Source organism: Limulus polyphemus, unplaced genomic scaffold (genome assembly GCF_000517525.1).
Source record: "Limulus polyphemus unplaced genomic scaffold, Limulus_polyphemus-2.1.2 Scaffold105, whole genome shotgun sequence".
NCBI classification, from domain to species: domain Eukaryota; kingdom Metazoa; phylum Arthropoda; class Merostomata; order Xiphosura; family Limulidae; genus Limulus; species Limulus polyphemus.
Genome location: NW_013665715.1, coordinates 398,126 through 414,764, shown reverse-complemented (window position 1 = coordinate 414,764; position 16,639 = coordinate 398,126). Strand labels below are relative to the sequence as shown.

The 16,639-nt window shown below is 33.0% G+C and overlaps 1 protein-coding gene across 2 annotated transcripts in view; it reads left to right on the top strand.

Annotated features, from left to right (window-relative positions):
• Positions 1-16,639, top strand: part of LOC106470435 (homeobox protein ARX-like) — a 45,439-nt gene that overhangs the window by 15,013 nt on the left and 13,787 nt on the right. For both annotated transcript variants that reach the window (XM_022399865.1, XM_013930996.2), the window contains exon 2: positions 4,411-5,041. In XM_022399865.1, coding sequence (XP_022255573.1) covers positions 4,411-5,041 — 631 coding nt within the window. The remainder of the gene's footprint in view (positions 1-4,410; positions 5,042-16,639) is intronic.

The window sequence follows — 16,639 nt, the reverse complement described above, 5'->3', positions numbered from 1 at the left end:
GACAGCAACAAGGATCTTAACACTCTTTAGTAATATTGTACTATAATTGCAATTCTCAAATACTTTAGTAAACAATTTAGAATTAGAATCGTTCTCTAAAGTGAACATATATGTGTGTGTGTAAAAAATACTCGTGTTCTGATTCATTTAGGTGTAATCCAGATTTATTCTGAACTAAAAAATTAAAAAGCTCCTATTTTGTTATAAACTTTAAGTTGATTTGACATCAGTATACACATCATATACACATGTAACTACTAACTAGACTATAGATATTCCCGCCTTAAGATAATTTAACTTCCTGTTTTAATCAGAATAGTCTTTTGTTGTTTATCAGAATTTTTAATGCATACTGGAGTGATTTAGACATTATGGCAATAAAGATAGAAAAAAAAACGATATTTACTCCCCAGATAATAATAATAATAATACTTGTTTCAGCTAACGGTACGCCATTGCGACTTCATCAGGGCTAGTAGTCTAAGTACACTATGGTAACAGCAATTCGTTAACAGACGGAGAATCAAAATGTTATATTTGTATGTTAATATAGTAATCTTTAAAGTCATCACTTTAATATAATTATATATACACATGTAAATATGCAAGCAATCACTTATGTTCTGAGGAATTTAACAGGTTTCTTTTTAGCTTATATTCTTGAATTTAGCAGGAGTTTAACAGGTTTCTTTTTAGCTTTTATCCTTCAGTTTAGCAGGAGTTTAACAAGTCTAATTTTAGCTTATATTCTTCAGTTTAGCAGGAATTTAACAGGTTTCTTTTTAGCTTTTATCCTTCAGTTTGGGAGGAGTTTAACAAGTTTAGTTTTAGCTTATATTCTTCAGTTTAGCAGGAGTTTAACAAGTTTCTTTTTAGCTTATATTCTTCAGTTTATTGTTTAAAAATGATGACTTTTCCTAGAGACTAAGCTAAAATATACAAAATAGAAAATATCATACTCATTACTACTTGATATAAACGAAACTACTTCTTTCGTTTATAATTACAAAAACATGCAATTTAATAGGGGCGAGTATCTCATCATAGCAGTCGATACGATACGTATCTAGATACAAAAGTTTCACCAGCTGTTTGTTACAGAGTTTGTCAGTCTTGTCTGTAATTTATTATTTATATTACTAATATTGTCTTATGTTATGTTACTTTACATGTAATGTTTTTGATAAAATAAATGAAGACAACATGTAGTACTCAATACTCATCTTCCTTTATTGAATCATTAATTTTTAGCAAAAATACTTTATTAGAAATTCTGATTTTTTTTTGTACCAGAGACTTATAATATTTGCTGAAAGCTTGAAAAAGTTCGCGAAGATACATAAATCGTATTATATCGTATCGGATGATGTATCGATACAGTTGTATCACGGTTTTACGATACGATACTCGTATCGTATCGCCACACCTTTAGTATTCACGTACATTTACATAATTCAATAATGACGTAGTTCTGTTTATATTATATGTTGTTCTAGTAATACTTTTTCTAATTAGCATCATTTTGTGTAGTTCCACGAGGATATTGTAGTGTTATCTAATTATGTTGAAAGAGATGCAGTTTTGTTTAATTTCTATGAAAAATGTTTTATTTGGTGTAATCGATACGTTGATAAACTTTTTTTCTGTTTGGTTTAACGTCAGTGTTTTTCCTTACACTTTGTTGTTAGAGTACAAACTGATTTTTAATTAAAATGTTAAACATAATTTAGTCCAGTTTTCAGTGACATGTATCTTATCTGGCATTTACCAAATAGTTTTAAGCTTATCTTTCTTTACACTGATCCGGAGTTAGTTTTCTTCTGCCTGTATGAAGAATTATGTGAGGTTTTAGTTTTGCTTTTAAACAAACTAAAGCTTGTGCCCCATGCATTGCAGGTTTAAAATACTTTCAGACGTCTGTTCATGTTTGTATTAAATATTATATTATACTATGTCTAAAGTACAAAAGTAATTCTCTTTACAATGGATACAGATTTTATATATTGTATACAATAGATAGAGATTTTATATATTGTATACAATGGATACAGATTTTATATATTATATACAATGGATACAGATTTTATATACTATATATAATGGATACAGATTTTATATACTATATACAATGGATACAGATTTTATATATTATATACAATGGATACAGATTTTATATACTGTATACAATGGATACAGATTTTATATATTGTATAGAACTTTCTATCTGTATCTTGGGATTATATATATATATTCTGTTTATTATAGGTTTCTAGTGATCGTGTTATAGATGCATGTACACGTCTTGCGGTACATTGTTTTCAGAAGCTAAACTAATATCACGTGTGTCGTAAATGCGGAATAAACGACTCCGTACATTTCAAATTATATATTATTTATAAGCAGTACGTGTATTTCCGCATTACCTTCTTCTTTCATAAAAGTATCAGATATATCTAATATAAGGTTTAGCAGTTGAGTATTAAAACGTATTTTAGAACAAGTTTGTGTTTCTGTTACATCATATAAATATATATATATATATATTAAGAGCATAAAAGAGTTACAAACAAAATTTTATTAAACAATGTGGCCCAATGACCTAATTTAATTGCAAATGTTCATTAACAGAAACGAATGTCCTACAATGTGAGCACTAAGATGTCTTATAGGTACTAATACTGATTCGCTGCACTATGGTTACTAATACTAATTCACTTTACTATAGGTATTAACGCTGTTGCACTGTATTACTGATCCTAATACTGTTTCATACTGGGCTGTAAACTAAACTGTAAGTCTGCTGTCCAGCAACTCAAAGGGTTAACACAGCTTAGAAGAAAGTGCACTTTAAAACATTCCTAAAGCAATCGCATTTCAAATTTCGAATAACAACGGATGGCTAAACTGTAATTATTCAAACAGAGTGTAAATGAAACCGTATCAATGCTTACAGAATAGAGTGAAACTGTACAACGAAACAACATTAGTGCCATAGATTACAGTAAAACAGTACAACGAAATAGTATTAGTCCCACAGATTATAATTAATCCTATAAATGAAAAGAAATAACGGTCGCTATTATGCTGTGCTGCCTCTTAATGTTATAAATATTTCCCATAATAGTCGTATACAGAGGGTTGAGTACGTGATACTAAAACGATACTGAATACATATAAACCAGCAAGTCACGTAGCAAACACTTTTGATATGAAGTCACGGTGGAATGGCGTGTATCAGAACAACATTTTGACATTGTTTGGCGCCTCATAGGTAGTGCGATGCCACCAAAAATTGATCGCTTTTGGGAAGGGTATGTAACAGGTCAGAAATTTAGAATTTCCAAAGCGGAGATACATATTGTTCTTAATGGCATTGAGAAAACAATAATAATATAGATAAACTAAGACACCAGAACCATCCAGAAAGAAGCTTACAATAAACCGTACCCAGCCGTTATAAGCACAGCGAAGACTCTTGTAACAGATGAGAATATACGAACACAAAGGTCAGTGGCAAAAGCCATCCATATACCTCCAGACAACCGTGCACAACATAATCAAGAGGAATCTCGGTTTGGGAAAGTTACACAAACCACGTGTACACAATGAACTGCCACGACATATTCGTTCAACCCATTCTTCAAGCGGCTAAAGAACAAAATAAGTATTCATGTTGTTCCATAATAATAAGACATGCCGGTTGCAGCGACTATGGATTATTGTGTGATCGAACTGTTGAAACAGACGCTAGGAAATCGTCACCTAGTACACTAGATGAAGTGTGGAAAACCTGCATGAAGAAATGGTGTGCTTTGGACATGACATCCTTACGACGGAGCCTTGTGCAATAGAAACTATGCTGCAATGCTATTGTCAAGATAACATAGTCGTCAGATAAAGCATGACTCGACGTGGCCACATGAATTCTAATAACGACGTGGTAAAGCTCCAAACCGTTTTAATATAACGTACTCAACTCTTATACGCGGAATGTTCGATTACACGTCGAGCCTAACTGGATATTTAATAACTTGTTTTTAAGCTATACGTATTTCAGTCTACCATTATTTTAACATCTAGGTGGCTTCTTTTCTCATTCTACCCGAAGTATATAAGCGTGGTTTGCTTAGATATACATTTCCGGATCTACTCGGGCATTTTTATCAACTCAATTAGATTCGCCTAAGTTAGAAAATATCTAAGCGTCAACTAGTTTTAATGATTTTGAAGTATTAGAAGTACTATTTCTTGATTGGTTTTACACAGCTTTTCCAATGAATATTTATGAATATTACACAACTGACTTAAAATGGAAATGTAATGTTTTAGTTTTTTGAATTTTACTAATGAACTGTACCTGAGCTATGATAGTATTATCATTGATGGGCTGTTTTTTAATCACATTTCCAGAACATGCAAGACATCGGCAACAAGTCATATCACAGCCAGTATCTACGTCTTTCTCAAGTTGTCCTTCAGTTTATTTTAATACTTTTCTGTCTAAGCATTCCGATCTGACTGCAAAACAAAACACGTCGGAAAAACTATTTTCCGAAGAACTAAGGTCACACGTGCTAACCCCGAACACTAACCTGATAAGTAGGGTTAGCTCTTCGAGCCTTACTATGGGTATTTCTGAGAAATCGGAAAGCCGTTGTATCAGCGAAGGTGCCGGTACCGTGGAAGGCTCACCGAGTGAGTCCGCACTGTCAGTGACGAGACTGGTGGGAGAATCGTCGTCACCTTTGCCGGCTGTAAAGAGGAGCCCTTCCTTGACGGACGAACCCAACACTACAGCAGTAGAGCTGGCACCTTCAGCTGGCCATCTGGATACTTCCTCTTATCAAGATTCAGATGAACAAGAAGATAAAGATGAGCGAACTGAAAACGACGTGGATACCAACCGCTGCCTGGAATCAGTTGAACGTGACGAATTTCCCAAACGTAAACAACGGCGGTACCGTACAACTTTCACTAGTTTCCAACTAGAAGAGCTGGAAAAAGCTTTCTCACGAACACATTACCCTGATGTCTTTACAAGGTAAAGCTTTATAATTAACTTTAGTAATGTCTTGCTCTAATACAAAGACGGCATTAAGGTTTATTATTTTAAGTCTACGTGCAGGTACAGGGCATAAAAGGCTTTTACTACAGTTTTAGCTACATACATTATTTAGATTAATAATGGCTGGAGACGGCCTGATGATGACAAAACCTTGTCGAAACGTTGTACATTTGCTGTTATGTTAAACGCATATTAAACACTTTCTTCATTACCCATTCAAGCCGTCTCCAGCCATTATTAGTCTCAAAGTGGGTTCCTCGTCATCGAATTATTTAGATTAGCCCTTTCGCTACCGACTGGCTCGTTAATAGATTCGATTTGCTAGTCCTAGACGATTGTATTCAGCCAGAGCTCAGTGTATGTTTCAAAAACTGGCGCGGATTTACCGAACACAGCAGTTGCTGTTCTTTCTGTTGGAACACACATTAAATATTTAATATCTGTTCTCAATTTTTTAAAAAAGGAAAAGTAACAATCTTCGAAAACGAAAAAAAATATTAATATAGAGAATAGAATAAACTATTCAGTTGATTTTAAAGTATCGAAGCTCCAGTGTGCTTCAGCTCACAAAATTGTATATCAATGATTTGAGTAAAACTTATGTTGTTAAGATGCGTTACTTCAAAAAAGATATGCCACCAAAGTTAGTTTTTTATATGTGGTTATCTGCTTTGAATTAATCTATAGAGTTATATTTTTACAAATTCTAAATTATAGTAACTGATTTACATATATCCCACATTAAAAAATTATTACATTTCTGGTAAAATGTAAGAAGTTGAAAACTGTTCACTGAATACCGTCTTAATTAAGTTATTCATGAAGATATTCGTGTGTAATATTCAGTACCAAAAAACATTTAAACATTCTAGAATACATTTCATATGTCGTCGTGAGAAAGTTTGCAAAAAATATATTTTTTTAAAAGCTTTCAAACCACATTATTTCATATCCATCGGAGTCTTCAGTTCTTATACCAATCAATATACAAGTCTGTAATGTCTATATTTATATCTACCGACATGGTATATTTTCTTATCAATAGTTATCCATCTGCTGTTTTTTTGTCGTCTCTTTTAACTGCCTAAAACACGAAATATTGTGATTTACAATTGTCACATCTAGTTTGCTTCGGGTGCTGTTCAGGCGTATTCTGTTCTTAATAGACATAAATTTTGAAATGTCAATTTAAGACGGTGCATGCAGAATTATATATGATTCCTCCCCTAAGATGGAGAAGCGATATTTTGATACAGAGAAAACAAACATTAATAAAAAACCATAGATTCAGTTCTTCCAATTAATTTCGTAATTTAAATCACAAGTACAGATTTACAAGTTTATTCGTTTTTAAATGTATAAATCAGATTGAAATCCAATACTTATGCTGTCACATGTCATTGCCTGAGCAGACTGGAGATAAAGTGTACACTTTATTATGAGATGGTGGCGACGTCTAGATTTTATAACAATTGTTAGATTAAGGGGTTACTTTCTTGTTTTGTACATTCAAATACAACTTTTAGTTGCTGTCGGCAAGATGTTCATGCTTGGTTCTTTTACCAAAGGTGAGATCGTGTTTAAGGAGATTTAAATGCTTATAAATATACTGAAAACAAAAAAAGAATTATCGAAGCAAGTTTTTAACATAGATAAGAAGATTAATGGAATATATATTAGTTTTTCTCTCACCACTATTACTGCAATATAATTTCTAGCCTGCTTGCGAACTTTTCTGAATAATAACTGCCTGTAAATACTGTTCTTGTTTAGTGAAATTAAAAATAAAAAAAAACAATATTAATTAGTTGAAAACAAGGACGCATCTCGCAAAATGACACATATTTAATGCATAGTCCTTCATTTTCTACCTTAACAAGCACTTAATTTGAGCGGATTTCTCGTATTCTAAACACTGTGTATTTGCTGAATAAAAGTTTTACTGTTTTGCCTTATTATTTCGACTTGTATTGCTCTTTATGTAAGGGTAATTTGACGAGCGGTGGCCTTGTTATTTTTGTGACTGTATTAAAGGCCGTTGTTTCGGAAAAGTGGAGAGTTACTGGTGTTAATATGGGTGTGAAGACTTTAAAATCATAAATTGATAAGGTGTCTAGATAATAACACCCTTAATACGGTATTCATAATGATAGGTTAGTAGAAGAAAGACGAAGCGATGGCCTGCTGTTGTAAGATTTATATTGGTGTAGTTTTGAACTCAGCAGGGACCACCCGAAACAAGGCTAACAATCAAGGACTCTGATGGACACAGTTTTTGAAATTCGTGACAGCTGAGCGATAACAACAATCCCTATAATCTGCTTTGTAGTCATCTTGTTGAATGTTCTTTCTACGTTGATGATGTCTTAGAATTGTTCAGTCCTCAGGTTAAGTCTAGCGCCTGCTATTACAATTTGGTTTTATTAAACTTTTTTAGTCGATATGGAGTTACCAGCCTCAAGTTGTTTTCATTTAAATATAAACTGAATCAGTTTGTTAGGTTTCACTTTCATTATCCTACTTTGCTTTCTTGTCCTAGAGTGCCAAAATAAAACAAAAGTACTCTGCCACAAGTAAATAATCAGTCATTTTATCATTTATGGTAAATACAACATTATTTTGACTTATTTATTTGAATTACATCAGATGAGTTTTATATAATGCGCTCAGCTACTACAATTAAATGTAAACGTTCTTCGTTTATCAAGTTATGACCACTACAATGCCAGAAAAAAACTTTACACATTTGTGCTATTTATCAACTGTTATGCAGGGTTCGGGATTTAAATTCGAATGTTGGCTAATTTTTAATAAACCTGTATGCTAGTTGTTACTTTAGTTGGGGACGATACACTTCTTAGAAGTGACTACTCATATAGTTTTGATGTTTAAGAGGAAAATTTCCAAGATTTGACTGCCTACACTATGAACAGTGTTAGTTTTTTGTTTAACAAGGTAAGTCATGCTTACTGGAACTCAGGTTTGGGTACAGAATGCTCTTTAGTACTTTATCAGTTGTTCTGCAGATTTTCCGTTAATCCTCCAGTGTAGAAGGCAAAACCACACTTCTGGTATTAACTCTGGTCTTTGATGCCGTTAGTTGTCAATGCTTATTAATTGTGCAGGTTTAATAGTAAACTTATCTGACTGTGGTTGATTGCAAGGAAATCCTTGTCAATAACTACATTGAACGTCAACAAAGTGAGATCCAGCATCATCACATGAGGATGAAAGATATTCCCAGTTTGACATAGATCGGTGCTTTGAGCAAAATGTATGAATGTAAATAAACAGTAGCAGTCGCAACTCTATTACACCAGCAGCTCAACCTACTGAGGAATCTACATCTTACGGAGTGAAGAAAAAGTATTAAACAGCTTAGCCACAAACGGATGAGAACTTCCTCAAAGACAGGGTATTCCACTGCCTGTTGTAATAGTTAGATCAAAGATTATTACTCCAACCAACCTTTTGAGATTTGTGTTATCAGTGCAGATACACAGTAGATATTGGAAACACGACTATCCACAGATTGACTGCCGAAAGAATGTGAATTGACAATAATAATTTTGTTTCAGTATCCAAATTTAACAAGAGAGTCAAAAATAAGCAGTCAACTATTGATTTAAATTAGCTCTGTATGGCTGTCAGTTTGGGAATAACTGGGAACAATGATGCACTAAAACATACATACCAGCATAATGATAGTTTCGTACATTTTTTAAGATATGTTGAAGAGAGATGGAATTTTTAGTGAGCACATAAGTAATCAAAATCTGCTTGGTCTTGCAATGTATCAGGCATTAATACACATACTACGTCTCAGGGCAGTTAAAAATGAGTGGTGTAGCACAGCTTCACCTTACAATTAAAGAAGTTTCACATAAAATGGAAATGGTTAAAGTTGATCTTGGTATAAGGTGTCTTAGGAATGAATCTGTTGCATGAGTTATTCGTCAGGATGCCCTGTAGTACAGATGACCTTTGTCTCTCCACAAAATGATAAACAGAAAAATTGAACTGCTAGAGTGCAGTTAGAGGAAGAAGTAGGTATTCTTCTTAATAAACAAATGACATTTGATTGAAAACTATGAGAACAGTAACAAAAGATGAGGCTTCTTCATCAGGTTAGAAAAAACAAGTTCTGAAATTAAAGCTAGAAAATTGTGCACAGAAATATAATTTCTTGGGCATGTAGTAGGTAGGAGCAATGTATCTACTGTTTCAGCTTAGATGAAAGCAGTAAAAGACTGGCACCAATTAACAAACAAAAGAGATAGTTAAAACCTTCTCAGTTTATCAAACCTTTGCAGCATGTATCTCTCATACAACAGAACCATTGACATTGTTTCTTTTAATTAACCTTCATTCATGCGTCAACTTATTTGCGGAAGATGAAAATTTATTCTGATCACTAATGCCAGTTTGAGTGTATACATAAGTGTTAGCTTATCTAAGACCAACTTTTCAGTGATAGTAAAGTGAATCTTTGTTACTACAAGTACTGGACAGTACAGAATAAAGCATACACGAGTTCAGTGTTGACTCAATGATGTACTACATAACAAAGAAAGAAATGCCACAGTTGAAATAGTCATTAAACAATTCTGAAATTATTGGGGTATACTGTAAAAATAGACCATACATTACTGAAATATATGATAAACATAAAAGATCTAAAAAGGATGTATTCAATGACAATTGTTTCTATGTTTGTCTGTTTTGAAAACTATAAAGATAAAGGTTTCTAAGTGAATCTTAGATATGTTTTCACTTGCTAAATTGAATAAAATATACGAAGGGTATTAGAGTGCTTGTTTCCTTTCACTTTTATTGCTTTATATATTCTAATTGTTTATTGATTGCTGTAATTGGCCAAAACAATGTTTGTAGAGTTTGAAACCCGATGATAACAAATCACATATCAGCATAGTTACAACAGTTTTATTACAGGTACACATAAACGTTTTGCTAGAAGACCTGATTAGATCATTACTGTTTGGAGGTGAATATATATACACACACACACACACCTTTCATGCAAGTTATTTAAATGTTTTTGTGTGTGTTTTTTTTTTTTCACTTATGTGGAAGAAGGGCACTCGGGTTTTATCATCTTGATTTTTATTTTATTAGTAAAAACAGCTGTCTCAAGCTTGACAGTTATTAGTATACAACTTACATTGTAACACTAATTCACTTTATGTGAAACTCTATACTTAAAACTTATCTCAACCAGAAAGTGATTAATGTTGCCCAGACTCCTGTCTAAATAAGAATATGCAGCTTATTTAAGAAATTTTATTTTTTCTTCAAATTGTGACTAAAAAGACACATTTTAATCCTGTCTCTTTCATCAATTGAATTACATTTTCATTTGTTGAAGGGAGAAAAAATGGTATTTTCGTCAAGAATCTTAAAAAAGCCTGCAAGTTCAACTATTGTCGCTGTGTGTATGTGAATGTAAGTTCACTTAGTTTGTCACAACCGCATTTATTTTACATGAGCTGCCGCTGGTGGAAGAAGACCTCTTAACACTTGTCTTCTTCCAATAACGAGGATATATCAGTTACCACGATACTAGCACCTCCACTACCGGTGTCAGTGACACCAATTTAAAAGCCACTGGTTAAGGTTCATTCCTTGACCACTGTACTTATACCAGCCTACTATTGGAGTTCATCTAAGTGGTCAGAAAAGTGTTATCATCGATCCAAAATTTGACACCACCTATAAATGTCTCATAAAATATCAATTATACTCAGAAAGTAAAAGGACTTCCCCACCAGGACCACATCAGAAAAATACCTTTAAAGTCAGAACTTCAGAAAAGTCCCTCACCAATGTAACAACCAGGAGCCTGTACTAAGGCCACAAAAGATACATTAATGACTTAAGTAACATCAGCCCCTGTTACCCGACTAACACTCACCATCTCCAATACATTCCAAGCCAAGAAGGTGCATGTGGTATCACTCGCAAATGGTGTGACCACTACTGAGTTTAAGTTGCTCACTGGACAGTAACCTGGGAATGGAACCTAGTCCATGCAAAGACGGCTATAGTCCACGGGAGCAGAGTCAACGTAAAGAAGTCAGAGCAGCCAGTAAACAATCCGCAGTTGGAAGTGCTGGCATGGATCTGAAGAGAGTTTGTAAAACTACATGTCAACAGAATAGAATATTAGCATAATCGTATCATTTCTATGTTGTAAAGCATTGTCATATTCAAAGTGTACCACATGGTATAGAATGTTATCCTAAATATATTATTTTTATACTATAAATATATATATACAATTTGAAATTACATTAAGTTGCATAGTGTCTTTAATTTATCATTTTATGAACTTAAGTTTGATGTAAAAGTAGGATGGTTGCTTCAGGATTCTATGCTGTGTTTTGAAAGGTGTAGGTAGAATACATATTAAAATATTAGACTTTAGACAGGTTCTGATTACACTTGTAGTTATCAATAGGGCTGGGAGAAACTTTAAACATTCAAAAGTTATCATGTACACTGGTTAAACTTGGTATTGATCTTCTAAAATCAAATCGATATTTCCTTTTGTATTGTATAATACTGAGATTAAACAGGTTCTGATTACACTTGTAGTTATCAATAGGGCTGGGAGAAACTTTAAACATTCAAAAGTTATCATGTACACTGGTAAAACTTGGTATTGATCTTCCAAAATCAAATCGATATTTCCTTTTGTATTGTATAATACTGAGATTAAACAATACACCTAAAGAAGAGAATATGGTAATGTAAACTTAATCCAATTATTTGAACTAAAATTTAAATTCTATGGGGTTTTGAATCCATTTTAGTTCACCATATAGCAACCTAAATTATGTAAATAATATTATGACATTTCGTCGAATTCATTATTCCATATTATATAGCGGACCAAATGTTTAACTTGTTTATCCTGTGTTAAATTAAAATTAAAAATAATTCTATGCCATTGTTATGGTGTGAATGTCTTTTCCAAGCTGGCGAAGCATGATTATAGTTAATTATATTTGTCATAAGTATTAGAGTTTCACTAAATTGTAGTGCAATATTCTTTGGTAGGTAAATATTGACTGAAGAGTTAATTATAGTTTAATATGCCCATGGACCAAAAGGGGTTCACTTTTATCATTCTATAAAAGTTTCGAAGATTACCATTCAAAGTAAAAATTTCTTCACTTTAAGGCATTGATTTGAAATTAGGTTTTTGTTTCTTTTCTTCGCATACCGATTTTTTGTAAGTGACCCTACATTAAATTTTGCGGCGATGGATAAGCAATGAATTTGGTAAGATAGGTTTGTATGTGATGAGAAGATAGCTAGGATAGGATTTCGTTTATAGTTTTATAAGAGTACAGGTGCGACGATGTTTCGTGTATGTCCCCCGGTGGGACAGTGGTAAATATTCGGACTTACAACGCTAAAATACGGGGTTCGATTCCCCGCGGTAGATAAAACAGATAGCTCATGTGGCTTTGCTCTAATACAACCAAACAAGTTTCGGGTGTAGGATATGTGTGTTTAGCAAAGTTAAAAAATAGAAAGGTTAAGTTTAGGTTAACTAGTTATGTAAGTCTGCACCTTGTTAGAGTTGATTTATTAATTCAGGAGCATTGGGGTTTAATATATATTTGTATGTAGCTAACTGAAGTATAGGAAAATTATTGTAAAGCTCTTCAAGGTATATATTCGTTTGTTTTTTAGTTGCGTGTTGTACAGTATTAGAATTCACAATATTACGATTTACTTCTGTATTAGTAATGACTATGTTTCCATTACAGTTAGTATAATTCTAGACTTAACTTAGCTTTGAAGGGTATTTGTTTTAAATCGGGTGTAGAGTATCTCTGGGAATGTCTTCCTGTCAGACGAATGAGTAGTGTGGATGGATTAGTTTGATATTGTATTCAGCCATTGTTGTAAATAGTTTTGTGAAGATTGTTAATAATGCTCAATTCTTGAACAAATAAGTAGTTGTTCAGTTAAGTGTGGAAATAATTTCCTGCTGCTAGACATTTTCATGTGCAATCTGTCCGTTGGAAATTGTTGTCATATTGCTGGTTGGAATGCAGACAGAAGATCATAATACTTCAATTTAAAGCAGTAGACGAATGTGAGATTCCTTAATTAAATTAAGTTGGCTGCTGAAGCGGTCTAAAACGGGAAGGAGGAGAGTTGGGATAATCGATCATTATAAACTCAACACTCTGTAACTTACAATATGCATTTTATTGAGATTTAGCCTACTATGTACGGTTACGATATCGTCCTTATTATGTAGAAGTTATATTAGCCTATTATTTAACATCTGTTTGAAAATTGAACTGGAACTCCAGAGTGACTAGTCGCTTTGTGTTAGGTGATACACTTTTCCTGAAAGGTATGCTGGCAATGTAAGATTACTTAAAGACCCGGATGCCCTGGATATGATTGGCTACGCTCTTCACACAATTTCTATTGCTCGACTGTTTTAGTTTTTTGCTTTAAGAAAGAGAGAGGTTGATCTCAGAAACGAAACAAAAGGATTGTGGGTGTTAACAGTTCAGCTGAATTGCCGTTTTCATAAATCAGTCTTTAACAACTGTGTATCTACTTGAATCTATCGTCTGTTACAGTATTCATCTTTACATGTTCATGTACCTGAATCTATTGTCTACTCCAGTATTGTAAAGCAACGTACGTACTTCAGCAATTATCATAAACGATTATTTGAAAGCTTATTTTATGATAAACCAGAAAATAGGATGTTCTGATTTTATAATAAACAAAATGCGCCTCCTCACTTGTTTTTGTTAACTAAAACTTTACATCCTCTGAATCGTCGGTTATTTGTTCTCCTGTATACATCTGTATATAATTTTGTTCGTTATTGTCAAAAACATTTTACAAGCTAAACGTATTTACTACATCACTGTTTCAAATATAAATGTAAGTATTTACTGTGAAATAATTATATAAAAATGATATTTATGTAGTGCTTAATGAAGAATGGAAAATATACTTGAAAGAAGTAAAAATATACATGTATATGGAGTTACAAAGTCGTTATTATTTCTTTGAAGGAAAGTTTTTCGATATACTGTTTAAGAGCAATATCCTAAAGAGTGCAAGAAAAATATAACAGGTGGAAATCATACAAGCCTGTACATCATTAAAATTTATGTTACATGAAGGACATGCAAAATGATACGTATTGTCGATAAAGCTGCAGCTTTAAAAGTACAAAAAATGTACAAACTTTCCTCGTAGAGCTAGGAGTCACCTAATAACTAGTATGTTGGACTGTATACTTTAAGGTTCAAAATCAGAACTGTAGTGTTGATGAATAAGCTTCACACTTTCAGATATGGATGCGTTATAAGAGTAACAATGAATCGCGTTAATCAAAACAAACCCAGCGGGTGCCGGCTTTCCACTGATCAGTATTTCAAACTAAAGTGGACTATATTTGAATTCCAGTGGTACCTAAACCTAAATGTTTAGCCCAAATATCCCATAAAGTGCCAGGTTGAAAATATATACGTGTTACATTTACTTTTACTAAATGAAACATTTAAAATTTACAGAAAAAGTTATTCTTTGATACCAATCTTCATGAAGTACTTTTTAAATTCAATATAGAAAGGTAAGTAAGAAAATAATTTTTAAATATATATATATGTGTGTGTGTGTGTAAACTTATGATACGTGCACAATGGAGTTTTTTTTTTTCAAAAGATTTTACCAACAGAAGTGCTGGCTTCCACACTATATTATCCTATTCATATTACCAACAAAAGTGCTGGCTTCCACACTATATTATCCTATTCATATTACCAACAAAAGTGCTGGCTTCCACACTATATTATCCTATTCATATTACCAAAAAAAGTGCTGGCTTCCACACTATATTATCCTATTCGTATTACAAACAGAAGTGCTGGCTTCCACACTATATTATCCTATTCGTATTACAAACAGAAGTGCTGGCTTCCACACTATATTATTCTATTCGTATTACAAACAGAAGTGCTGGCTTCCACACTATATTATCTTATTCGTATTACAAACAGAAGTGCTGGCTTCCACACTATATTATCCTATTCATATAAGAGCTTGTATACTTTATCGCGATATAATTTAACTGAGTAGGATGAAGGGTTCTTCTACATACGTTTTACAGGTTTGTATGTGTATTTGTTAACACTAGTACAAACAAAATGTTTGTGCGACGTGAAGGTGATTCTATTTCTGAAATACAAGCTCCAGGTTATCGAGTCATAAGAAAACAAAACATAGAAGTTTCAAGAGACAAAGTTGCGGAACTCCGTTTTTTTTCTTTCTTCTTATTCTTTTTTGACTTCTACACAGGGAGGATTCATCTCTGTTGAAGTGAAACAACTTCCGCTTGGAAAATAATAATGTATACGATCACAATAATAATTATACTCTACCTTATATGTATGTAAAAAACTTACCGTATCAAGAACATGCTACCACATCATAGAAAATTGAAGAACTTGTTGTTTGTAGAGTTCTTGGCTCTTATGCAAAGAAGGTGCAAAAGTACATCGAACGGCGCTCAAGTTTGATTCCTGTTTCATAATATAAACTTGATAGAGTTGTATGCTTTATTCAATTGAAAAATCTAAAAAAAGTTCGTTCTTTGTACAAAAATTTCATAGATTCGTCATCAATTTACATACATTTACATAAATTTTTCGTCACAATTATTAATCCTCGCTAACGTAGATTCAAATTTCATTAAAAGAAATCTGAGCGAAAAGTCAGTAAAATTTCAGACAAATTAGCCGAAGATGACTTACGTTTCTTTATTACAAATCAAAATATTTGCAAACGGATAATCATTACTTTGTGATGTAATCGGCATAGTTATTTATATGTATATAAAATGATATCTAATATGGACCGATTGGTTAGAATACCAGACTGGATCTGAGGTTCCGTGGTTCGCGCGCTGGTCCTACAAAAAAAAAATATATCGCACTTTGCACTTTAAGGTCGTGGGTAATGCATTATAAACCTACGGTATTATCTCCCTATTCGTTGCTAGAGTTAGCGGTGGATGGTGTTGACTAATTGTCCCCCCCCCCCCTAGTCTGTCACTTCAAATTAGGAACATCGAACATGGAGTAGCTTAGAGCGAAATTCTACAAACAACAACAGTTATCTGAAGAGCAGATAGCCGACACCTATAGGTACGTAGTCGAAATAAGTTGTGAGTGCAAATATCGAACAAGAAAAATATTAGTTTTTTCACTTTTTAATACTTGTTTAATAACGAACTCTACATAAGAGTGATACGAATAAAAGGGTTTGACTGTATTCAAATCTTAAGTTTATATCTGGAACATTGTTGGATAGCTCAAGTAATGTTGTCTAGTACACTGCGCGTATATCATATGACATAAACTATCACGTATGACAATCGTACTTGAAAATATTTTTAAAAGTCTCGTTATTTCTTTATCTCTCTTGTTTCTTTTTTATTCAAGTGTTGATTTCTGTGAACTGTTAGTAGAAACAAATTTGACTTCTGTAATGTCTTTTACTGTG